The 26,391-nt window shown below is 37.9% G+C and overlaps 1 protein-coding gene across 2 annotated transcripts in view; it reads left to right on the forward strand.

The window, feature by feature from the left end:
* The window catches only part of grp (serine/threonine-protein kinase grp), a 191,826-nt gene that overhangs the window by 99,800 nt on the left and 65,635 nt on the right, over positions 1-26,391 (forward strand). For both annotated transcript variants that reach the window (XM_073970680.1, XM_073970681.1), the window contains exon 4: positions 16,603-16,826. In XM_073970680.1, coding sequence (XP_073826781.1) covers positions 16,603-16,826 — 224 coding nt within the window. The remainder of the gene's footprint in view (positions 1-16,602; positions 16,827-26,391) is intronic.

The following is a 26,391-nucleotide window of genomic DNA, read 5'->3' on the forward strand; positions in this document are numbered from 1 at the left end:
AAAGTTTTATACAACCAACAAAGATTAAATAAAAAAATTCAGCCATTTCGGTGGAATATTGAGACCACAACCTTCAAACTACCGAAAATCGAGATGTACTGTTCTATGGGGGCTATATGAAGGCGTGGCCCTATACCGACAAATTTCATATGGAAAGTTGTATACCCCAATTGAAGACTTAATACAAAATTTCATCCATTTGGGAGGAATATTGAGGCCACAACCTTTAAAATACCGAAAATCCGGAGGTACCATTCTATGGGGGCTATGGACCTATACCGACAAATTTCATATGGAAAGTTTTATACCCCAAGTTAAGACTAAATACCAAATTTCAGCCATTTCGATGGAATATTGAGGCCACAACCTTCAAAATACCGAAAATCGGGAAGTACTGTGCTATGGGGGCTATATGAAGGCGTGGACCTATACGGACAAATTTCATAAGGAACGTTTAATACCCCAAATTAAGACTACATACCAAATTTCAGCCATTTATTTGGAATATTGAGGCCACGACCTTCAAAATACCGAAAATCTGGAGGTATCGATCTATGGGGGCTATATGAAGGCGTGGACCTATACCGACAAATCTCATGAGGAAAGTTTTAAACACCAAATGAAGACTAAATTCCAAATTTCAGCCACTTCGGTGGAATATTGAGGCCACAACCTTAAAAATACCGAAAATCGGGAGGTACTGTTCTATGGGGCTATATGAAGGCGTGGACCTATACCGACAAATTTCATATGGTAATTACTATACCCCAAATGAAGACTTGATACAAAATTTCAGCCATTTGGGAGAAATATTGGGGCCACAACCTTCAAAATACCGAGAATCCGGAGTTACCATTCTTTAGGGGCTAAATGAAGGCGTGGACCTATACCGACAAGTTTCATATGGGACGTTTAATACCCCAAATTAAGATTAAATACCAAATATCAGCCATTTCGGTGGAATATTGAGGACACAACCTTCAAAATACCGAAAATCGGTAGGTACCGTTCTATGGGGGCAATATGAAGGCGTGGACCTATACCGACAAATTTCATGTGGCAAGTTTTATACCCCAAATTAAGACTAAATACCAAATTTAAGCAAGTTGGGAGGAATATTGAGGCACAACCTTCAAAATACCGAAAATCCGGACGTATCATTCTTTAGGGGCTATATGAAGGCGTGGACCTATACCGACAAATTTCATATGGAAAGTTTTATACCCCAAATGAAGACTAAATTCCAAATTTAAGCAAGTTGGGAGGAATATTGAGGCCACAACCTTCAAAATGCCGAAAATCTGGAGGTATCGATCTATAGGGGCTATATGAAGGTGTGGGCCTATACCGACAGATTCCATATGGAAAGTTTTATACCCCAAATTAAGACTAAATACCAAATTTCAGCCATTTCGGTGGAATATTGAGGTCGAAAATCTGGAGGTATTGATCTATAGGGGCTATATGAAGGCGTGGACCTGTACCGACATTTTTCTGGGAGAAAGTTTTATTTATATCTCTTGAATCGAGTAACCATCCATACTTTGCACATCGATAAATTTCTGCCAGACATAGATGAGATTCCAATATGCACTCTATCGGTCCACTCCACTTCATGTACCTCCCACACAAAATTTCGGAAAAAGTTCCGTTTAGGACCTGCTTTCGAATCGCTTTGTTTTTCGTTGTAATAACTTGTATTCGCTGCCACCATTACGACGATACAAGTTTTATCAGGGGCAAGTCCATACTTCCTGAGAAAATAGCCTGAAAGTTGCAAAAAAACTCTATGACACCGTGTGTAGTGTTTGGAGCGCAAGATAACTCCCGAACGGATCTGCAGATTCGTTTAAAAATGTCATCTTCGTAATATTTTATACAAACTAAGTTTACGTTCGAAGATAAGCCATATCGGTCCACTTTTTCAGGTACCTACCCCACAAAAGTTCAAAAATGTTCGGAAAACTTGTGCGCACGATAATTCTTGAAGGGAGTGGTCGATCTGGTTCATAATTTACACATCCTAATATAGCTACCAGATATAGATCAGGTTCGAATATGGACAATATTTGCCCAATCCTTCGGTTACCTCCGACATAAAATTTCGGATAAGTTCACTTTAAAACCTGCTCTCGAATCACTTTGATTTTTGTTGAAGCAACATGCATTCGCAGCCTCAATTACAACGGTAAAAGTTTTTTTTCAGGGGCAAGTCCATACTTCTTGAGAAAAGGTGTAAAAACCCACTATGGCACCATGTGTTGTGGATTGAGCGGGCGCGGTAGCTCGCTTTCGATCCGATTTGATCCAAAATTTGGCAATCGTAATATTTAGCCAAAAGTTAAATCAGGTTCTAAGATGGGCCTTATCGGTCCACTCCTTTGGGTACCTCTCCCACACTCGAAAGCAGTAAATGATTTGGTCCATACCTTGGACATGGTAATATTTCTACGAGACATAGATCCAGTTAGAATATGAACCAATGCCAACACGTTCGGTTACCTCCCACATCAATTTTCGGAATAGTTCAGGTTAGGACCTCCTATCGTATCTTTTTGACTTTTATTGCAACAGGTTGCATTCAAGGCCCCTATTACGATGGTACAAGTTTTTGTCAGTGGCAAGTTTATACTTCTTGAGAAAATGACCCGAGAACTGTAAAAAACACATACGGCAAGCAAGTATAGTGGCTGGTGCACACGACAACTCCCGAACCTGAATACTGCGTTGGTCCACACTTTGCATACAGTAATATTTCTTCGAATATTAGATACAATTCGAAGATGGTGCTTATAGGTTCACTTCATACGGTACCTTCCCCACAAAAGTTCGAAAATATTCGCTAAAATGGTACGCGATTTGGTCCGAAATATTTGTCCAAGCTTAGCTTGTGTTCAAAAGTAGGCCCTATCGATTTATACCTTAGGGTACCACCTACACAAATGGTCAACATTTTTGTATAAGTGCTGTTAAGGTTCTGTGCGAGAATCCTTTCGAAATTTTTAACGAAGGTGCTCTTAGTAACCCTGTTTACAGCGATAAGATGTTTTTCGTGGCAAGTCCATGTTTCCTGATATAAGGGCCCTATCGGGAGGAGTGACTCCGAAAATAAGACACACTTCCAAAATGGGCTATGTCGGTCCATCCCTTTAGGCACCTCCCCCGCAAACCTTTGGAGATTTTTACCTAATCCATATCTACGCCCAAAATTCTGAAAACCCCCTAAATACATACTTACTTACTTAGCTGGCCCATTACAGAACATTTGTTCTATAGGCCGAACTCTATTTGTTGCTTCACACTCTGGAATACCGCGCCTTTTCATCTCATCATCCACTTGTTTGCGTCATCTATTCTTTGGCCTGCCAATTCTGCGTGCACCGCCATCTGGCCCGAATTTATACGCCTTTTTGGCGGGTTCATCATCGCTCATTCTTATTATATGGCCTAGCCAAAGAAATCGCTGCATCTCGATACGTTTAACTATTTTGATGTCGTTGTATAGCAGATACAGCTCGTGGTTAATACGACGTCGATATTCACCGCCAACGCAGATCGGTCCGTAGATCTTCGGAACCATACGTCAGCACGGTTAGTTTTGTAAAGCGTTATTTTTGTTTGACAAGTTGTGGCTTTGTTTTTGAAGTGCTTACTTAAGCCAAAGTAGCATCTGTTGGCCAATACAATTCTTCTTTTTATTTCACAACTGATGTCGTTTGTTGTGTTTACGGCGGTGCCGAGGTATACGAAGTCTTTTACTACCTCAAAATTATAAGAAACAACTTCAACAGTTGGTCCGATCTCAATGGACGCATTGCGTGTCGACACCATCAGCTTGGTCCTCTCGCCGTTTACCGCCAGACCCATTTTAGCAGATTCTCCTTCGACCTTCATAAAGGTATCGGTTATTTCTTTTACTGATCGTCCCATGATGTCTATATCATCAGCATAAGCAAGTAACATGTAGCTATTGGTGTAGATTGTGCCACTTCTTTTGACGTTTTCTTCTCGTATTACCTTTTCTAGCAGGATGTTGAAAAGATCACACGAAAGGCTGTCTCCTTGCCTGAAACATCTTTTGGTACAAAACTCTTCGGAGAGGTTCTTTCCTATTTTAACTGAAGATCTTGTGTCATTTAGAGTCATTTTACAAAGCCGGATGAGCTTTGCGGGGATAACAAATTCAGACATGGCTTGGAACAACTTTGATCGTAGGGGATTGTTGAAGGATGCTTTATAATCAACAAAAAAGTGTTAGGTGTCGATCTGCATCTCTTGGGTCTTCTCCAGGATTTGCCGCAGGGTAAATAACTGGTCAATGGTGGACTTGCCAGGTCTAAAGCCGCATTGGTATGGTACAATTATTTCGTTGACCATAGCCTTTAGTCGTTCGCACAATATCCCAGACACTATCTTATAGGCAATAGGGAGTAGACTTATGCCCCTATAGTTAGAGCATAAAGTCTTATCACCCTTCTTGTGGACGGGGCACAGGGTACTCAGGTTCCAATCGTCGGATACGCGTTCTTCCTGCCAGATGGAGCTAACTAGCTGAAGCATACACCTTATCAGCGTGTCGCCTCCGGTTTTAAAAAGCTTGGCTGTTAAGCTACGGCTCCTGCTGCCTTATTATTCTTCAGTCGGTTTAATGCTGCCTTTACCTCCTCTTGGCCGGGTGGTATACATTCAATACCATCTTCTGGGATTGGATCTGTGGTATCTTCGTCGACTTCGCTACTATTGGATACCAACAGTTTGGAAAAAAGGATCTTTCCATATCCTTAGCACAGTATCGGTATCAGTTACCAGATTACCTTGCTGATCCCTACAGGAGGATGTGCCAATTCCAAAGCCATCAGTTTGATGTTTCACTCTTTGGTAGCATTTTCGCACTTCATTCTGTCTCCTGTACATCTCGATTTGTTCACACTCCTGCTTTTCCATCTCTCTCTTTTTCCTGCGGATAATACGTTTCTCCTCTCTCCTTTTCTCCCGATACCTGTCTCGTGCGCTACGCAGCACGAGACTCCTGGTCATACCATGGATTCCTTGGTGGAGGATACCAGACCAAGTACTGATTTTGCGGCTGTTTACATGGAGTGGGCAATGTTTTGCCATTGTCCTGATATGTTATCGGGACGAGAAGTGCTTTGATTAAGCAGTTGGACCAGTTGAGTGGAATATGCTGTGGCTATCTGTTGTGATTGCAGCTTTATGATGTCCAACTTCTGTTTTTGATCGTGTTGTGTCTGATCGCACTTTGTTTGCTACGTTTAATCTGGTACGTACCTTTGCTGTAGCAAGGTAGTGGTCCGAGTCTATGTTTGCACCTCGGAATGATCTTACATCCAACACGCTCGATGAATGTCTTCCATCTATCACAATGTGATCAATTTGATTTCTTGTTCTTTGATCTGGTGACAGCCAGGTGCCCTTATGAATATCGAGATGCTTAAATTTGGTACTGCTAACTACCATATTTTTTGCAACTGCAAAGTCTATCAGCCTCATACCATTGTCAGATGTTTCACTGTGGAGACTGAATTTTCCGACTGTTGGGCCAAAGATATTCTCCTTTCCAATTTTGGCATTAAAATCGCCTAGTATAATTTTAATGTCATGGGCAGGGCAACGGTCATAAGTTTCATCTAAGCGCTCGTAAAATATATCTTTTGTTTTTAGTGGGAGCATAAGCGCAAATAAAGCTGATGTTGAAGAATTTTGCTTTTAATCGAATTGCAGCGGGTCTTTCATTCACTGGGGTGAAGCTGGAGACCAGATGTTTTAACCTCCGATCAACTACAAATCGGCAACCAAACTCATGCTTTGTGTTATGGCAGCTATAATACAGTGCATCACCTTTAGGTGTTGTTGTGACGCCTTTCCCGTTCCATCGTATTTCCTGTATGGCAGTAATATCGGCCTGCAACTTCTCTATAAAGAGTGCGAACATTCCAGGTGCAGATTCGTAGATCATGGTCCTTAAAACGTTTGCGGGGTTCGTCAACTTTAGAGGGGTTTGTTTTTCTTTTCTTTCGTTTTTTCATAGTAGGCTGTTTTTCTAGGGTAGGGTTACTAACCCGACGCCCAAACCCAAGTTTTTAACGTTCTTATGGGTGAACGCGCTGCACATGTTAGCTCACTACCTTTAACGGGTGTTAATGGCAGTTCCCCTGGTGACACCACGGGGAGGTCAGTGTCCACTTGAGATGAAAGAGGGACTAAGATAAATCCTGGGCTTTGCCATGTTAAAGCCGGTTAGGACCGTTCCTTGGTATCATCCATCCTCTCCACTATGTTACTGGGGTACTTACGCAAGTATTTACCCCCATGTTTAAAGTACTGTTAAACACTCTATTTTGAAACGATTTCACAACCTAAACCTTGGAATTGGGTGTTAGAAGTTGTATTGACGATGCAATATAGTAAATACCCAAATAAATACCCACCGGGTATTTTCCCGCTGTCCATCTCTATGTATATGGTCATGTACTTTTATACTTCCTATTATACCCAGCAATAAAGGGAAATTTGTTGTGAATATATAAGTAAAATAAAAAACAAAACAGTTAACAGATCCTTTACAAAATTATTTGACACATAATAAACAGCCGACTTTTATAAATAATTTTGGTAGTCGCAACGGAATGCACCCGGACATTTTAACCTACAATTTAAATACCCATTGAAATTTCATTGGTTTTGTAAGAGTTTTCGTATGAAAATAGCGCAAATGTGTCCTTCACACTTTTGAGCATTATATATTTTTATTTAACCTTATTTGTTTTTTTAATGATTCAAAATTTAAATGCAAAATAATTTTTTTTCTGTCATAAATTTGTTGCTTGACATTTAAAAAGAAAGAAAAACTTTGACGAATTGAAAACTTTTTTGTATTGAAATACATCACACAAAAGCGAAACAAATGATAATGGCAAAAAATGCAAAATACTCACACACATACACACATACATACATACACACAAACAAACAAAGTCAATAAACCGGAAACCTATGAACAACTTCCTTCCGGCATTTTCAGTTTTTCATCTTTTGTCCATCATCATCAGACCGCTCGCTAGTGATGGGCTGCTATTCGGCGGCGTGATAATAGTAGGAGTAAGGTGAGCAACCTCCTCTCTTAATCAAACAAAAAAATATTTCTCTATCATAAAACAAAAGTGCGCAGGTCAGTAGTTTAAAGTTGGAGATGAGAGATACAGAGATGGAGAGCAAAAGTTACATTCAGAATTTAACAATGAAACCTTAAAGGTGTTTTTCGTATTACTTTATGTTGCTGTTTTTGTTGTTGTTGTAGGAGAGAATAAAGAGAAATACAATTGGACAGCAGTGAAATAAATTCATGTTACCTAGTATACAGCATAGCATAGTGTGCTGGTTTTTTGGTATTTTCCGACCAAAAACGATGTAATAAAGTAATATTTATCGTTATGAGGACTTCTACCAATGGGATATGTTTAAGAGGAGTTTTATCCATAGGAGACCATAAAATCGTTATATGAGGTGTTCTATCTGTTGAAGACCTTCAGGAGTTCTATTAAATGTACAATACCTTTACGAGGTCTTTTATCTTCAATTGACCTTTAAAAAAAGTGTTAAAGACCGTCATGAGGTCTTCTATGTGTATCTATAGAAGAAGCTTTTATAAGGTCGTTTATATGTAGAAGACTTTTATGAGGTCTTCTAACTGTAGAAAACCCTTTTGAGGTCTTCTCTCTGTAGAATACCTTTATGAGGTCTTCTATCTGTAGAAGACGGCCTTTATGAGATATCCTATCTGTAGAAGAAGGTCTTTATGAGATCTTCTATATGTAGAAGACGATTTTTATGGGGTCTTCTATCTATAGAATAAACCGTTTTGACATCTTCTCTCTGTAGAAGACCTTTATTAAGTCTTCTATCTGTAGAAGACCTTTATGAGGTATTCTATCTATAGAAGAAGCCTTTATGAGGTCTTCTATATGTAGAAGACCTTCATGATATCTTTTATCTGTAGAAGACCGTTGTGAGGTTTTCTCTCTGTAGAAGATCTTTATGAGGTCTCCTATCTTTAGTTGACCTTTAAAACGTCTTTTAACTGTTACAGACCGTCATGAAGTCTTTTCTCTATCATGAAACATCTGTAGAAGGCCTTTAACAGGTCTTCTATCCATAGAAGAAGCTTTTATGAGGGCTTCTATATGTAGAAGACCTTTAAGAGGCCCTTGTGAGGTTTTCTTTCTGTAGAAGACCTTTATGAGGCAGACGGTCTTTATGAGGTATTCTATCTGTAGAAGAAGGTCTTTATGAGATCTTCTATATGTAGAAGAAGATTTTTATGGGGTCTTCTATCTATAGAATAACCTCTTATGAGATCTTCTCTCTGTAGAATATCTTTATGAGGTCTTCTATTTATAGAAGAAGCCCTTATGAGGTCTTCTATATGTAAAAGAACTTAATGAGATCTTCTATCTGTAGAAGATCCTTGTGAGGTTTTCTCTCTGTAGAAGATCTTTATGAGGTCTCCTATCTGTAGAAGACGGGGGTAGAAAAAGAAGATTTTTTATGGTGCCTTCTATCTATAGATTAAGCCCTTATGAGATCTCTCTGTGGAAGACCTTTCTGAAGTATTTTATCTGCAAAAAATGCATTTATGAGGTCTTCTGTCTGTAAAAGAAATCCTAATGAGGTATTCTATCTTTGGAAGAAGCTTTCTTGGGGGTCTTCTATCTAAAGAAGACGCCCTTATGGGGCCTTTTATCTGTAGGCGACCCTCTTAAGGTCTTTTATCGGTAGAAAATACTTTATCGAAATCATCTATCTGCAGAAGAAAGCATTTATGAGGTCGTATATCTTTTGACGAAGACATTTACGAGGTATTCCATCTGTAGAATACCTTTATGGGGACTTCTATCCTTTGAAAATACCTCTCTGTGATTTCCTATCTGTAGAAGAAATATTTATGTGGTCCTGTATCTGGAGAAGAATACCTTTATGAGGTCTTCTATCGGTAGAAAATACTTTAACGAAGTCATCTATCTGTAGAAGAGGGCATTTATGAGGTCATATATCTTTTGACGAAGACATTTATGAGGTATTCCATCTGTAGAATACCTTTATGGGGACTTCTATCCTTTGAAAACACCTCTCTGTGATTTCCTATCTGTAGAAGAAATCTTTATGTGGTCCTGTATCTGGAGAAGAATACCTTTATGAGGTCTTCTATCGGTAGAAAATACTTTAACGAAGTCACCTATCTGTAGAAGAGGGCATTTATGAGGTCGTCTATCTTTTGACGAAGACATTTATGAGGTATTCCATCTGTAGAAGACCTTTATGGGGACTTCTATCCTTTGAAAACACTTTTATATGGTTTCCTATCTGTAGAAGAAACCTTTATGTGGTCCTGTATCTGGAGAAGAATACCTTAATGAGGTCTTCTATGTGAAGAAGAACACCTTTATGAGGTCTTCTGTTTGGAAAAGGTCTTTATGAGGCCATTTATTGGTGGAAGGAAACCTTTATTAGGTGTTCTTTCTGTAGCAGAACACCTACATAATAGTTCTCTTGTCGGTAGAAGAAGACCTTTACCAGGTCTGCTGTTTGTCGATGAAAACCTTTATGCGGTCTTCCATATTTGCCCCCCCCCATCCCATGCGTACGTCCCTGGGTATTTTGTTCGTAAAAGAAGTCCTTTATCAGGCCTCCTGTATATTTATGAACACCCTTTATGAGGTCTTCTATCTGTGACCTTTACGAGGTAACCTATCTGTAAAATACCTTTACGAAGTCTTCTATCTGTAGATGACTTTTATGAGGACTTTTGTCTGTAGAAAAAGGCCTTTATGAGGTGTCCTATTTGTATAAGGAAACCAGCGTACGAAAAAAAAAACCTTTATGAAACGTTTGCGAACGTTTCGTTTCGTATTTTCAATAAAACAAAAGAAAACAAAACATAACCCAAGTTGACGGAACTCGCTGTTTAGTTTTCTTTTCTTTACATTCGTAAGTGCGAACAAAACAAAAAATGAAAATATCTCAACTTTACAACAACTCATAGAAACCGAAACCGTACAATACATACTGTAAACGTTTGCAAACGTTTGGTAGTTGATTAAAACTTCCACCGCAGTATATTCCATGTATTTGATGCTAGCTTATAGGGTTGTTAAGCAATCAAATGTGTGTGTGCCTGAATGTGTCATTGATAATTTAGCACGTTTGCTGCAGCAAACGTTTGCAAACGATGTATTTTTGTTTCGTTCGTGAGTGAAACAACTCGGAACAGCATAGACGAAGTAAATTTCAGCAATCGTACAGTTTTGTTCTTCTCGGGTTGAAAAGTTTATGCTTTTGTTTTGAAAACGAAACAATTCAGAAAAAATGAAAAGTTTGTGTGAATTGTACGGGAATCGTTTCGTTTGTTTGCGTTCATTGAAGAAAACCCTTACGAGGTGTTCTGTAGCAAAACTCCTTTATATGAGGTCTTTTGTCGGTAGAATAAGACTTTTATCAGGTCTTCTATTTGTGGATGAAGACCTTTATGAGGCCTTCTATCTGTAGAGCATCTTTACGAGGTAATCTATCTATAGAAGACCTTTACGAAGTCTTCTATCTGTAGAAGAATGCCTGTACGACGTCTTATTTCTGTAGCAGAACACCTTGATATGAGCTCTTTTCTTCGTAGAAGAAGACCTTTGTCAGATCTCCTGTCGGTGGATGAAGACCTTTATGAGGTCTTCTATCTGTGACCTTTATGAGGTAACCTATCTGTAAAAGACCTGTGCGAATTCTTCTAACTGTAGAAGAAGACTTTTGTATAAGAAAACCATTACGAGGTCTTCTGTAGCAAAACTCCTTTATATGAGGTCTTTTGTCGGTAGAATAAGACCTTTATCAGGTCTTCTGTTTGTGGATGAAGATCTTTATGAGGCCTTCTATCTGTAGGAGACCTTTACGAGGTAATCTATCTATAGAAGATTTTTACGAAGTTTTCTATCTGTAGAAGATGACCTTTATTAAGACTTCTGTCTGTAGAAGAAGGCCTTTACGAGGCCTTCTATCTTCTGATGGCCTATACGACGTCTTCTATCTGTGGTAGAACACCTTTATATGAGGTCTTTTCGGTAAAAGAAGACCTTTAACAGGTCTCCTGTCTGTTGATGAAGACCATTATAATGTCTTTTATCTGTAGGTGACCTTTACGAGCTAACCTATCTGTAAAATACCTTTACGAAGTCTTCTATCTGCAGATGATGACCTTTATGAGGACTTTTGTCTGCAGAAGAAGGCATTTATGAGGTCTCCTGTCTGTATAAGAAGACACTTACGAGGTCTTCTATCTTCAGAAGGCCTTTACGAGGTCTTCTATCTTCAGAAGACCTTTACGAGTTCTTCTTTCTGTAGCAGAACACCTTTATATGAGGTCTTTTGTCGGTAGAAGAAGAGCTTTACCAGGTCTGCTGCATATTTGTATAAGAAAACCACCGTACGGAAAAAACTTTATGAAACGTTTGCAAAGGTTTCTTTTCGTATTTTCAATAAAAACAAAACGAAACATAACCCAAGTTGACCGAACTCGCTGTTTAGTTTTCTTTTGTTTACATTCGTAAGTGCGAACAAAACGAAAAATGAAAAGTTCTCAACTTCACAACAACTCATAGAAAACGAAAACGTACAATACACACTACAAACGTTTGCAAACGTTTGGTAGTTGAGTAAAACATCCACCGCAGTATATTCCAAGTATTTTATGCTAGCTTATAGGGTAGTTAAGCAATCGAATGTGTGTGCGTCTGAATGTGTCGTTGATAATTTCGCACAGCAAACGTTTGCACACGATTCATTTTGTTTCGTTCGTGAGTGAAACAACTCAGAACAGCATAGACGAAGTACATTTCAGCAATCCTACAGTTTTGTTCTTCTTCAGTTGAAAAGTTTGTGGTTTTGTTTTGAGAACGAAACGATTAAGAAAAAATGAAACGTTTGTGACTTTGTGTGAATTGTACGGGAATCGTTTCGTTTGTTTGCGTTCATTGAAGACAACCCTTACGAGGTCTTCTGTAGCAAAACTCCTTTATATGAGGTCTTTTGTCGGTAGAATAAGACCTTTATCAGGTCTTCTGTTTGTGGATGAAGATCTTTATGAGGCCTTCTATCTGTAGAACACCTTTACGAGGTAATCTATCTATAGAAGACCTTTACGAAATCTTCTATCTGTAGAAGATGACCTTTATTAGGACTTCTGTCTGTAGAAGAAGGCCTTTACGAGGTCTTCTATCTTCTGATGGCCTATACGACGTCTTCTATCTGTGGCAGAACACCTTTATATGAGGTCTTTTGTCGGTAAAAGAAGACCTTTAACAGGTCTCCTGTCTGTTGATGAAGATAATTATAAGGTCTTTTATCTATAGATGACCTTTAAGAGGTAACCTATCTGTAAAATACCTTAACGAAGTCTTCTATCTATCTTTTATGAGGACTTTTGTCTGTAGAAGAAGGCATTTATGAGGACTCCTGTCTGTATAAGAAGACACTTACGAGATATTCTATCTTCAGAAGGCCTTTACGAGGTCGTCTATCTTCAGAAGACTTTTACGAGGTGTTCTATATTCAGACCTTTACGAAATCTTCTATCATCGGAAGACTTTTACGACGTGTTTTATCTTCAGAAGAATTTTACGAGTTCTTCTATCGGTAGCAGAACACCTTTATATGAGGTCTTTTGTCGGTAGATGTTTGTGGGTGAAGACCTTTATGAAGTATTCTATCTGTAGGAGACCTTTACGAGTTAATATATCTATAGAAGACCTTTAAAAAGACCTCTATCTATAGAAGATGACCTTTATAAGGATTTCTGTCCGGAGAAAATTACCTTTATGAGGACTCCTGTCCGTAGAAATGACCTTTATGAGGACTTTTGTCTGTAGAAGAAGACCCTTTCGAGGTCATCTATATGTAGCAGAAGACCTTTCCCAGGTCTTATGTCTGTAGATGAAGACTTTTAGGGGATCTCCCGCTTGTAGAAGAGCTTTACGAAGTCTTCTATCTGTAGAAGATGACCATTATGAAGATTTTGTCTGTAGAAGAAGACCTTTACGGGGTCTCCTGTCTGCAGAAGAAGATCTTTTCGAGGTCTTCTGTACCATTATGCGATATCCTGCTTGTAGAAGACCTTTACGAGGTTTCCTGTTTGTTTACCATTTTTAGATTTTTAGCGACCACAAAACATACATTTTTTAAAGATTTTTAGAAGCCACAAACCGTGGATTTTTTAGAGATTTTTAAAGGCCACAGACGGAGGATTTTAGATTTTTAGAGGCCACAATCCGTGGATTGTTTAGGGATTTATAGAAAAAATTCCTCCGCTCTAAAAACATTAGATTTTTTAAAGGTTTATAGAAAAAAATGAGGTGGTTTATACGTATAGTAAAAAAATCTCAGGAGCCTGAGGCGTATTTTTTCGTATAGAAAAAATCCTCGGGGCCCTGAGGTGGTTTTTTCGTATAGAAAAAATCCTCAGGGCCCTGAGGTTTTTTTTCGTATAGAAAAAATTCCTCAGGTCCCTGAGGTGGTTTTTTCGTATAGAAAAAAATCCCCAGGACCCTGAGGTGTTTTTTCCACACCCTGAGGTGTTTTTTTCTTATAGAAAAAAATTCATCAGGTCCCTGAGCTGGGTTTTTTCGTATAGAAAAAAATTCCTCAGGTCCCTGAGTTGGTTTTTTTCGTATAGAACAAAATTCCTCAGGTCCCGGAGCTGTTTTTTTTTTCGTATAGAAAAAAATTCCTCAGGTCCCTGAGTTGGTTTTTTTCGTATAGAAAAAAATTCCTCAGGTCCCTGAGTTGGTTTTTTTCGTATAGAAAAAAATTCCTCAGGTCCCTGAGTTGGTTTTTTTCGTATAGAAAAAAATTCCTCAGGTCCCTGAGTTGGTTTTTTTCGTATAGAAAAAAATTCCTCAGGTCCCTGAGTTGGTTTTTTTCGTATAGAAAAAAATTCCTCAGGTCCCTGAGTTGGTTTTTTTCGTATAGAAAAAAATTCCTCAGGTCCCTGAGTTGGTTTTTTTCGTATAGAAAAAAATTCCTCAGGTCCCTGAGTTGGTTTTTTCGTATAGAAAAAAATTCCTCAGGTCCCTGAGTTGGTTTTTTTCGTATAGAAAAAAATTCCTCAGGTCCCTGAGTTGGTTTTTTTCGTATAGAAAAAAATTCCTCAGGTCCCTGAGTTGGTTTTTTTCGTATAGAAAAAAATTCCTCAGGTCCCTGAGTTGGTTTTTTTCGTATAGAAAAAAATTCCTCAGGTCCCTGAGTTGGTTTTTTTCGTATAGAAAAAAAATTCCTCAGGTCCCTGAGTTGGGTTTTTTCGTATAGAAAAAAATTCCTCAGGTCCCTGAGTTGGTTTTTTTCGTATAGAAAAAATTCCTCAGTAGTGGGATTCTGTAACTCACTTTTGCTGTTATAGATAATTGTCGGTAAAATTAAAATGCTTATAATTTCGATAATTAACGAAATTTTTCGGTAAGTTAACGATGAATAAAAAGTAGTCGCTAGCCTCTACCGACACAAACAGTGATGTCAACTTTTCTTTATGTTTTTAGCCATAATTTTGCGATTTAATTTTACCGATTTTTGTCGGTAACAGCAAAAATGAGCTACAGAATCCCATACATTTTTTAAAGATTTTTAGAAGCCACAAACCGTGGATTTTTTAGAGATTTTTAAAGGCCACAGACGGACGATTTTAGATTTTTAGAGGCCACAATCCGTGGATTGTTTAGGGATTTATAGAAAAAATTCCTCCGCTCTAAAAACATTAGATTTTTTAAAGGTTTATAGAAAAAAATGAGGTGGTTTATACGTATAGTAAAAAAATCTCAGGAGCCTGAGGCGTATTTTTTCGTATAGAAAAAATCCTCGGGGCCCTGAGGTGGTTTTTTCGTATAGAAAAAATCCTCAGGGCCCTGAGGTTTTTTTTCGTATAGAAAAAATTCCTCAGGTCCCTGAGGTGGTTTTTTCGTATAGAAAAAAATCCCCAGGACCCTGAGGTGTTTTTTCCACACCCTGAGGTGTTTTTTTCTTATAGAAAAAAATTCATCAGGTCCCTGAGCTGGGTTTTTTCGTATAGAAAAAAATTCCTCAGGTCCCTGAGTTGGTTTTTTTCGTATAGAACAAAATTCCTCAGGTCCCGGAGCTGTTTTTTTTTTCGTATAGAAAAAAATTCCTCAGGTCCCTGAGTTGGTTTTTTTCGTATAGAAAAAAATTCCTCAGGTCCCTGAGTTGGTTTTTTTCGTATAGAAAAAAATTCCTCAGGTCCCTGAGTTGGTTTTTTTCGTATAGAAAAAAATTCCTCAGGTCCCTGAGTTGGTTTTTTTCGTATAGAAAAAAATTCCTCAGGTCCCTGAGTTGGTTTTTTTCGTATAGAAAAAAATTCCTCAGGTCCCTGAGTTGGTTTTTTTCGTATAGAAAAAAATTCCTCAGGTCCCTGAGTTGGTTTTTTTCGTATAGAAAAAAATTCCTCAGGTCCCTGAGTTGGTTTTTTCGTATAGAAAAAAATTCCTCAGGTCCCTGAGTTGGTTTTTTTCGTATAGAAAAAAATTCCTCAGGTCCCTGAGTTGGTTTTTTTCGTATAGAAAAAAATTCCTCAGGTCCCTGAGTTGGTTTTTTTCGTATAGAAAAAAATTCCTCAGGTCCCTGAGTTGGTTTTTTTCGTATAGAAAAAAATTCCTCAGGTCCCTGAGTTGGTTTTTTTCGTATAGAAAAAAAATTCCTCAGGTCCCTGAGTTGGGTTTTTTCGTATAGAAAAAAATTCCTCAGGTCCCTGAGTTGGTTTTTTTCGTATAGAAAAAATTCCTCAGTAGTGGGATTCTGTAACTCACTTTTGCTGTTATAGATAATTGTCGGTAAAATTAAAATGCTTATAATTTCGATAATTAACGAAATTTTTCGGTAAGTTAACGATGAATAAAAAGTAGTCGCTAGCCTCTACCGACACAAACAGTGATGTCAACTTTTCTTTATGTTTTTAGCCATAATTTTGCGATTTAATTTTACCGATTTTTGTCGGTAACAGCAAAAATGAGCTACAGAATCCCACTACAGGTCCCTGAGTTGGTTTTTTTCGTATAGAAAAAAATTCCTCAGGTCCCTGAGTTGGTTTTTTTCGTATAGAAAAAAATTCCTCAGGTCCCTGAGGTGGTTTTTTCGTATAGAAAAAAATTCCTCAGGTCCCCTCGTATAAAAAAAATCTGAGGTCCCTGAGGTGTTTTGCTTGTTTTATCAATCAGTATTAGGTCTTCCTTTATGAGGCCTTCTAACTGTAGAATACTTTAATGAAGTTGCCATGGCAACTCTATGCATCAAGCGGAGGATACATCACAACGTGTTTTAGTTTGAGAATTCTGTAACCGAACGCCCACGTTGTTGAATTGATTTGTATTAATCGCCGCACAGTTGTAATAATAATCCAAAGAGAGCACAGATACGTTGTATCCTTTGTTGTCTCAAAGTTTTTGTATCACAAGTTTCCTTTTGTGTTGTATTTGTTACACCGCCGCATCTCATGTTAGCTTTTATCTCACGCTCTCACTCTCTCTCTCATTTTCGTTACAGAGTAAAATTGTTGATTAATCGTCAAACCGGTGAAGCTGTTGCTATGAAAATGGTCGATTTGAAAAAACATTCGGATGCCATCATGTCGGTGCGTAAAGAAATTTGCATACAGAAAATGTTACAGGACCAGCATATCTTGAGATTTTTCGGTAATCGTTCGCATGGTCACATTGAATACATATTTTTGGAATATGCAGCCGGTGGTGAATTATTCGATCGAATAGGTAAGTTGTGGAATTTGAAGTGATTTATTTGAATGTTTAAAAAATATATTTATATGAGTCTAAAAAGTGTTGGTATAATTAAATCCTGCGGAAAGTTTTGCCAATTTATTACAACCGGTGTTTGGTGTAAATTTGTGTGTATTTTTGTGTAAACTATTATAACTCATATTATATCCCGTGACAAAGCCCCCTCACTATAGTTTTTTTCCTGACAAACAATTATACATGCAGCATTTATCCTTCTCTCCTCCTCCTGCTCCCCTTCTCATTTAGCTTATCCTAACAAGCAGGGTATTGATTTCAATTGTTTATTTGTTTGGATTGGATTGATGAATGTATTCATCATCGTCATCGTCAACATCAGCAACAGCAGCAGCACAGCATTATTTGCATCATTAGAGGACTCCTCCCTCCCTTCCTCCCTCTATCACAATCCCATTATAACAGGTCTTTCAATTGTTTGTTTGTTTGTTTGTATGATGTAGTGCCCACTCACTGGAGCTTCGGAGCTGTGCTATTGATGCTGCTGATGCTTAATGAAGCCATTATAAAATACAAATGATTGGAAAATTCATTTCCATTTTTTTTTGTTTGTAATGAGTTTTGTGGTTCATTATCGAATCATCAACCCATCATCGACCCATTCACTCATTTATTATTTCAATAGTTATGGCTCTGAAGTGTTTGACTTTAGACGAATTACAAATGAAATCGCATTAAAAGTTTTGTATTTTTATAATTATCTAAGCAAATACAACAAACTTTTTTTGTTATTATAAAACTAAACTACAATGAAAAATTTCCAGTTGAAAAGTTGTGTAAAGAAAAGCAAAAAGTCGTTAATGAAATTAGTGAATGGCTAGGATCGAAATGAAACATTTTCGGAAGAAGAAAATATGACTATTTCGAAATCAATTTAAAACGCGAAATGTTCATTGGATATTTGTGAATTCAATTCTCAGGTTACTTTAGTAATCTTCAGCATCATGTATGTATGGAATCTGTGCCTATTTTGATACCCTCAGCATTTATGCTAACGAGAGTATATACACTTTCATACGGGCAAAATGTGCCTCACGAAATAATGGTTTTAGACCCCAAGTATGTTTGGACGAATTCCGTTTCAGACAATTTGGAGTTGATTTAGCCATGTCCGTCCGTCTATCTGGCTGGCTGGAGCGCACAATAACTCTCAAAAGGATGAACTGATTTGGTCCAAAATTTGGCCTTCGTTATATTTTGTTCAAACTTAGTTTAAATTCGAGGATTAGCCATATCCGTCCAGTCCATTCGGAAAAATTGTGCGCACGATAACTCTTGAAGGCAGTAATCGATCAATCTGATGAGGTTGCAATATCGGACATATCGGGCCACTTCCTCGAGTACCTCCCACACAAAATTTCGGAAAAGTGCACTTTAAGACCTGCTCTCGGATAGCTTTCATTCTTTTTGCAAGAACTTGTATTCGCTGCCCCCATTACGACGGTACAAGTTTTTTCAGGGGCAAGTCCATACTTCCTGAGAAAATATTCTGAAAGCTGTAAAAAGCCCTACGCCACCATGAGTAGCGCCTGGAGCGCTTAAGGTCCTTCTTCATCCTACATACAAAAGTCCTCGTAAAGGTCATCTTCTACAGATAGAAGACTTCGTAAAGGTCTTCTACACCTAGATTACCTCATGAAGGTCTTCTACAAGAAGGAGATCCCAATCGGGCGATACCTTTATATGGGGGCTACACATAAACGTGGACTTATATTTAACATTTTTTTGCGAGGATGTATTTTGTTCACACAGAACTCCAAAATGCAAAATTTCAATCAAATCGCTTGGAAAATATGTCTAAATTCGTCGAAATTCCAAAAATCGGGCGGTAGCTTTATATGGGAGCTATACTTAAATGTGGACCCACATCCACTAAATTTTTTTCTATCTTTTTGCCTCGTTATAATACTATGTTTCAAATTTCGAGGCGGTAGCTCTATTAGAACTATTTTTGGCACTCCTTTCCATACAAGTGGGACCACTTTGCACTCCTTTCCATACAAGTGGGACCACTTTGCACTCCTCTGATACCTCCTCCAACCTTTGTCCAACTCAAGTTAAACTCCGAAAATGTTACATATCAGTCTTCTCATTAGGGCACCTCCCCCACAAAAGCTCAACATGTTTTTATACTCTCCGCCATAATATGGAGGGTATAATTAAATTGGTCATTTGATCGGAGACCAACCTATAAAGTATATACATTCTTGATCAGGGTAAAATTCTAAGTCGATATAACCGTATCCGCCTGTCAGTCCGTCCATCTGTTGAAATCAAAATAAAGCTCCCAATTTTTAAGCTAGAGCTTTGTAATTTCATATAGAAGTTTCTATTATTCCTAGGAAGTTTGGTTTTGCAAATGGGCTATATCAGTCCACGTTTTGATATAGCCCCCATAAAACGGTACCAACCGATTTTCGGTACTTTGAAGGTTTTAGCTTTATTATCACACCGAAATGGCTGAAATTTGGTATTTAGTCTTCGTTGGGGATATAAAACTTTTCCCCAGAATTTTGTCGGTGTAGGCCCATGCTTTTCTTTTGTCCCCATAGAACCGTACCTCCCGATTTTCGGTATTTTGAAGGTTGTGGCCACAATAATCCACCGAAATGGTTGGAGTTTGGTATTTGGTCTTCATTTGGGGTACAAAATTTTCCATATGAAATTTGTCGGTATAGGTCCACGTTTTAATATAGTCCCCATAGAACGGTACCTCCCGATTTTCGGTATTTTGAGGGTTGTGGCCTCAATATTCATTTGAAGTGGCTGAAATTTGGTATTTAGTCTTCGTTGGTGGTATATAAATTTTCCCCAGAATTTTGTCGGTACAGGTCCACGCCTTAATATAGCCCCCATATAACGGTACCTCCCGATTTTCGGTATTTTAAAGGTTATGGCCACAATAATCCATCGAAATGGCTGAAATTTGGTATTTAGTCTTCGTTGGGGGTTTTCAACTTCCCCCTCTAAATAAGTCGGTATAGGTCCATGCCTTCATATACCCCCATATAACGGTTCATCCGTTTTCGTTGGTGGTATAAAACTTTCCTTCAGAAATGTGTCAGTACATGTTCATTGGGGGTATTCAACTCTCCCCTCTAAATTTGTCGGTATAAGCCCACACCTTCATATAGCCCCCATAGAAAGGTACCTCCCGATTTTCGATACTTTGAAGGTTGTGACCTCAATATTCCTCCGAAATGGCTGAAAATTGGTATTTAATCTTCGTTGGTGGTATACAACTTTTCCCCCGATTTTTGTCGGTACAGGTTCACGCCTTAATATAGCCCCAATAGAACGGTACCTCCCGATTTTCCGTATTTTGAAGGTTGAGGCCTCAATATTCCTCCGAAATGGCTGAAATTTTGGTATTTAGTCCTCATTTGGGGAATAAAACTTTCTCCCAGAAATTTGTCGGTATATGTCCACGCCTTAATAGAGCCCCTAAGAACAGTACCACCCGATATTCGGTATTTTGAAAGTTGTGGCTTCAATATTCCACCGAAATGGCTGAAATTTGGTATTCAGTCTTCGTTGGTGGTATAAAACTTTCCCCCAGAAATGTGTCGGTACAGGCCCACGCCTTAATATAGCCCCTATAGAACGGTACCTCCCGATTTTCGGTAGTTTGAAGGCTGAAATTTGGTATTTAGTCTTCGTTGGGGGTGTAAAACTTTCCACCTGAAATTTCTAGGTAAAATTCCACGCCTTCATATTGCCCCCATAGAAGTCTACCTTCCGATTTGCGGTATTTTGAAGGTTGTGGCTTCAATATTCCACCGAATGGCTGAAATTTGGTATTAAATCTTCGTTGGTGGTATAAAACTTTCATCCAGAAATGTGTCGGTACAGGTCCACGCCTTCATATTGCCCCAATAGAAGTGTACCTCCCGATTTTCGGTATTTTGAAGGTCGTGGCTACAATATTCCACCGAAATGGCTGACATTTGGTATTAAATCTTCGTTGGTGGTATAAAACTTTCTCCTCAACATTTTTCCTTACAGGTCCACGCCTTCATATAGCCCCCATAGAACGGGGCTACATTGTTTTATCGAAATTGCTGGAATTTGGGTATTTAGGAAACTAATTATTCATTCAGGTTTACATCAATACAACTCGTGGTGGAGGGTATAACAAGTTCGGCCTGGCCGAACTTAACGCCGTTCTTACTTGTTGTTTAAGTTCAGTTTAGGATATGTTCGAAGGTAGTTTGGAAAATTCTGTTTATGTTCTACGTGGGCAAGTACATGCTTCCTGACTTAGTGGTCCAAAAGCTCTAACAACTGAAATGACTGGTAGTGCGATATCTATAGATTCGATATTGTCAATAGATGAAAGTTTTAATTTACACATGCTGAGGGTATATCTCTGTATTACAGTATTACTAGCAAAGTGCCCGCTACTTCGTATGCGGAAAGGATATATAAAACAAGTAAAAAAGTGTCAGTCGGCTTTGCCGACAAATATATACCCTCAGCCAATGTGAAGTGAAACTTTCACATACGGACAGATCGAATGTATTTAAGGCCTCTTCAGAATTTTGTGACCCTTTTGGGACATTTGAACTTGCCGACAAAAATGTGGATTAGGAATTAACTGCACTAAGACACAAATGTTGAACTTTTGTGGGGGAGGTACCCTTAGGGAGAACCGATATGGGCCATTTTAGAAGTTAAACTAAATTTTGACAAAATATTAGGAGATCCAAAGTTTGGACCAAATTGGTTGCCCCATTCAAGATATCGTCCTAGCATTTTAGTGAAATAATGTTGGAGAAGTACCGGAAGTTGTGGACCGGTATTGCCCCATGAAACTAAGTTTTGATATAATATGACGAAGACCAAATGTTGGACCAAATCGGTTGAACAGTTCGAGAGTTATCGTGCTCTCCGACCGCCACATATGATGGCAAAGGGTTTTTTTTACACCTTTCGGGCTGTTTTCCAAAGAAATATGGACTTGCCCCCGAAAAAACATTTACCGTCGTAATGGAGGTAGCGAATGCAAATCGCTTCAATAAAAATCAAAGTGATTCGAAAGCAGGTCTTAAAGTGAACTTATCCGAAATTTTGTGTGAGAGGTACCAGAAGGAGTAGACAAATATAGTCCATATTCGAACCTGATCTATATCTGGTAGATATGTTAGGATGTGCAAAGTATGAATTACATCGGTCACTCCCTTCAAGAGTTATAGTGTGCACATTTTTTTCGAACATTTTTGAACTTTTGTGGGGGAGATACCTGAAGCAGTGGACCGATACGGCTTATCTTTGAACTTAAACTATATTTTCCCAAAATATTACGAAGGCCAAATTATGGACCGAATCGGCAGATCCATTTGAGAGTTATCTTGAGCTTCAACAACTACACACGGCGTCACAGATGTTTTGTTGTACCTTTCAGGCTATTTTCTCAGGCAGTATGGATGAAACTTGTACTGTCGTATCGGGGGAAGTGAATACAAGTTGCTACAACAAAAAACGAAGCGATTGAATAACAGGTCCTAAACTGAACTTCTCCGAAATTTTGTGTGGGAGGTACCCGAAGGAGTGGACCGATTGAGTCTGGTAAAAATTTCACGATGTGCAAAGTATGGGCCAAATCGGTTACTTCCTTCAAGAGTTATCATGCGCACAATTTTTCCGAACATTTTCGAACTTTTGTGGGGGAGGTACCGGAAGGATTGGACCGATATAGTCCATCTTCGAACTTAACTAAGTTTGGACTAATTGTTGCGAAAGCGAAATTTTGGACCGAATCGGTTGATCCATTCGAGAGTTATCGTGCGCACCAGCCAGACAGACAGACGGATGGAAATTGCTCAATCGACTTCAAACTGTCTAAAACACATTTCGTCCAAACATACATGGGGTCTAAAACCGTTATTTCGATCAGGCACATTTTGCCCGTATGAAAGTGTATATACCCTCGTTAGCATAAATGCTGAGGATATAAAAAGGGCAGAGGCGATTACCCGCTCCGCTAAAATTTAACAAAATACATGGCTTATTTTCACCCGGGGAAATCCCTGTACATCATCTGAAAATTACATGAAAATCGGTTCAGAAGTTTTGGAGATATTTAAAAAAGGCATAGTTGGGCCCTTAGGTCCCAAATAAGGACCTAGGGTGGGCGACACACCACCATTGGAAATTGATTTTCAAATCGAATTAAAAAAAATATTTTTCAGGAAAATCGGTTCAGTTGTTTCAGATAAATAACATATTTAAAAAAGTGGGCGTGGCCGGGTCTTTACGCCCTATATAAGTACCTAGGGTCAGATATTTCTAACCAAACGTTCGCAAGTTTTGTTTAGAGTTTAAAAAAAAAAAAAAATAGGCCCTAGGGGAGGTACCCCGCCCCCTCCGAAATTCAACAAAATGTGTAGCCTTTTTTCACCAGGGTGAAATTCTGAAATTTTTAGGAAAATTGCTTCAGTAGTTTCAGAGATGTAACATATTCAAAAAGTAGGCGTGGCCGGTCAGTTCTGTAGTATTGGCTATATAACATTTTTAAAAAGTGGACGTGCTAAAATAGCGCTTTAAAAAATTAGGCATGTGGGGCAACTAACCCGCCCCTTCCGAAATTAAAAAAAATATATATATAGCCTATTTCCTTGACGGGTATTCCCTCTACATTCTCTGAAATTGTCAACAAAATCTGTTCTGCGGTTTTTGAGTCTATACGGAACATACATACTAACATACACACATTGTCTTTTATATATAAGATTATATATAGTTGTACAGCTCGTTTTAACTTATGACAAGTAGAGTTGAATCCAACGCAGTCCTCCTCCCTATTTGTCACATTTATTCATTAGGATCCCCTTTCAACTATAAGGTAGGCAGGCTTATAAAATGATCACAACATATTTCACGTCCCTTACTCAACGCAACAACAACTTTGTTATTTCTTCAGTTTCCGAATGGGTTAATGTTACACATAGAGACAGACACAGGGGAAACTTCAATTGTTTAGCACCCTTCAGGATGAAAAAATAACAACAACAACCATGATTTTATTTTTTTTCCACGTTTTTCTTTTAATACTTTCAACTTAAAAGGGTGTAAAAGCAAAAAAAAAAAAATAAATAAAATAAAAAGTTAAAGACAAATTTGTAATGTTGGGGAAAAATATTGTCAAAGAAAAGGTGGGTGGTATGTCGTAGGTTCAAGAAAAGTGTACACAACCTATTAAGTGGCAGGCAGGCAGTCAGGCAGCAGTGGAAGCAGTTGCTAATATTTATGATGCGACGACTTTTGATGCCCAACTGCTGCTTGACTGTAAGCAGTTGCTTAGCAGCAGCAGCAACAACAACAAGAACCGAGTAAAAGTGGCACTTTTCAATGTTATTGTTGTGTGTTTGTGAAATATTATAGCTCTTAACTTTGATAAACCACATTCATAAGTATTCGCAGGAGTACTTATTTTTCAACTACTACATTTTCACATCTTCATCTTCATCTACCACCGAACTGTTTGTCCTTTTTGTCGTGTGCATTAAATCCTTTGAAAAAAAAAGAAAAAAGTAAAATAATATATTTGCCTTTAAAGGTGTAAAGGTGTATAGGTGGATGGGGTGGGTGGATGGGGAGTAGATTGTATATTCCTCCTCGTAAGCAACAACTGGTTTTATATCATAATGATGTGGCTCATGTCATCTCTCCCCCTTTAGTTTTTTCTTCTTACTGTTTACAGGAAATGCATGCATTTCTTCTTATAGAAAGCCATGACTCAGCATGTTTTGCTGCAACCCATATTCACATCCTTTCCTACCAATCTGTCTCCTTCTTCTTCTCCATATAAGTGGAAAGATAGACAGACCGACCGACAGACCATGAAGGTAAACATATTTAATGGACATTTTAGTTTTGTTTAAAGTTTCCCATTTTTTGCCAAAAGCGTTGAAAAGGAAATACCATGAAATTACATTATCATAATGAAAAGAGAAAAAAGAGTATTAAACATAAAATAAGGACTAAATATTTGGGTTTTAATTAATAAATAAATACAGACCTATTTAGAGTCTGTGGATATAGTTGAATTAATTAGTGGGATATGATGTTAAGTCATCGGATCTTTCTGATTTAAGTTTAAGAAATACTAAAATGTGCACGGGTTGGACCAACGGAAGTAAATGTTTATACCCTCAGTCTTCAGACTAACGAGGATTTTTCCACTTTCATATGACCAAAATGTGCCTCATCGAAAATAATGATCTTAGACCCTATGTATGTTTGGACGAAATCTGTTTCATACAATTTGGAGTTGATGTAGCATTCACCGTCTGTCTGTCTGGCTCGCACGACTACTGTCGAACGGATCAAACGATTCGGTCCAACATTTTTTTAGGGTACCTCCCAAACAAAATTTCGGAAAAGTTCCGTTTAGTAGCTCCTCTCGAATCGCTTTGATTTTTGTTGTAGCAATTTGTATTCGCCACACCCATTACGACGGTACAAGTTTTATCAGGGCAAGTCCATACTTTCTGAGAAAATACCCCGAAAGGTTAAAAATCCCCTATGGTACCATATGTAGTGGTTGGAGCGCACGATAACTCTCGAACGGATCTGCCGAATCGGTCTAAAATTTGGCAATCGTAATATTTTTTCCGAACTTAGTTTAAGACCGAAAATGAACCATATGAGTCCATTCCTTTAGGTAAAATAGTGCGAACAGTAACTTACGAAGGCAGTAATCGATTTGGTCCATACTTTACACATGTAATATTTCTACGAGACATAGATCAGACAAAAAAAATCACACTTTTGAACTTCAAACCAAATATATATTTTTTTGTCGGTAGAGGCCATAAAATCTGCGTTGGTGGTATTAGATTCGATATTTTCAATAGATTAAATGTTCAATTCTCACACACAGAAACAAATTGTAGGCATTTGATAAAAAAATACAAAGACTTAATCAAAAATTTATCGATTTTCGGACGATAAAAAAATTGTCATATTGACAAAATTCGATAAAATTATTTGATCACAAAGTAAAAATACAACTGATAAAATATTTCACATATTGACAAAAAATATTTATCAAAATATTCCACATTGTGCTTGATAAAAACAAAATATTTTCTTAATGAACAAATTTGTTGAATACATTTTTTCGCTAGAGAAAAAATGACACCGTATTTAATAGTAATTTTTCGTGCTCTATGCGGCTATGCGGTAGTATGTTTGATATTTGCAAAAATTGGAAAAAAGTTATAACCCTAATGTTTATTGGTAGCTATTCTAACCACCACTGAATACTGATACAAAATTTGGAATATTTTAATACATATTTTTGTCAATATGTGAAATATTTTATCAGTTCAATATAAAAAAATCGATAAATATTTTAGTGAATATGACAATTTTTTTTTATCGCCGGAAAATCGATCATTTTTTTCTGATACTTTTTTACTTGTTATTGTAACAACTTGTTTTCGCTGACCCATTACAACGGTACAAGTTTCTTCAGAGCAAGTCTATACTTTCTGAGAAATTAGGCCGAAAGCTGTAA

Source organism: Musca autumnalis, unplaced genomic scaffold (genome assembly GCF_047663935.1).
Source record: "Musca autumnalis isolate F117 unplaced genomic scaffold, ASM4766393v1 scaffold_2, whole genome shotgun sequence".
Classification (NCBI taxonomy): domain Eukaryota; kingdom Metazoa; phylum Arthropoda; class Insecta; order Diptera; family Muscidae; genus Musca; species Musca autumnalis.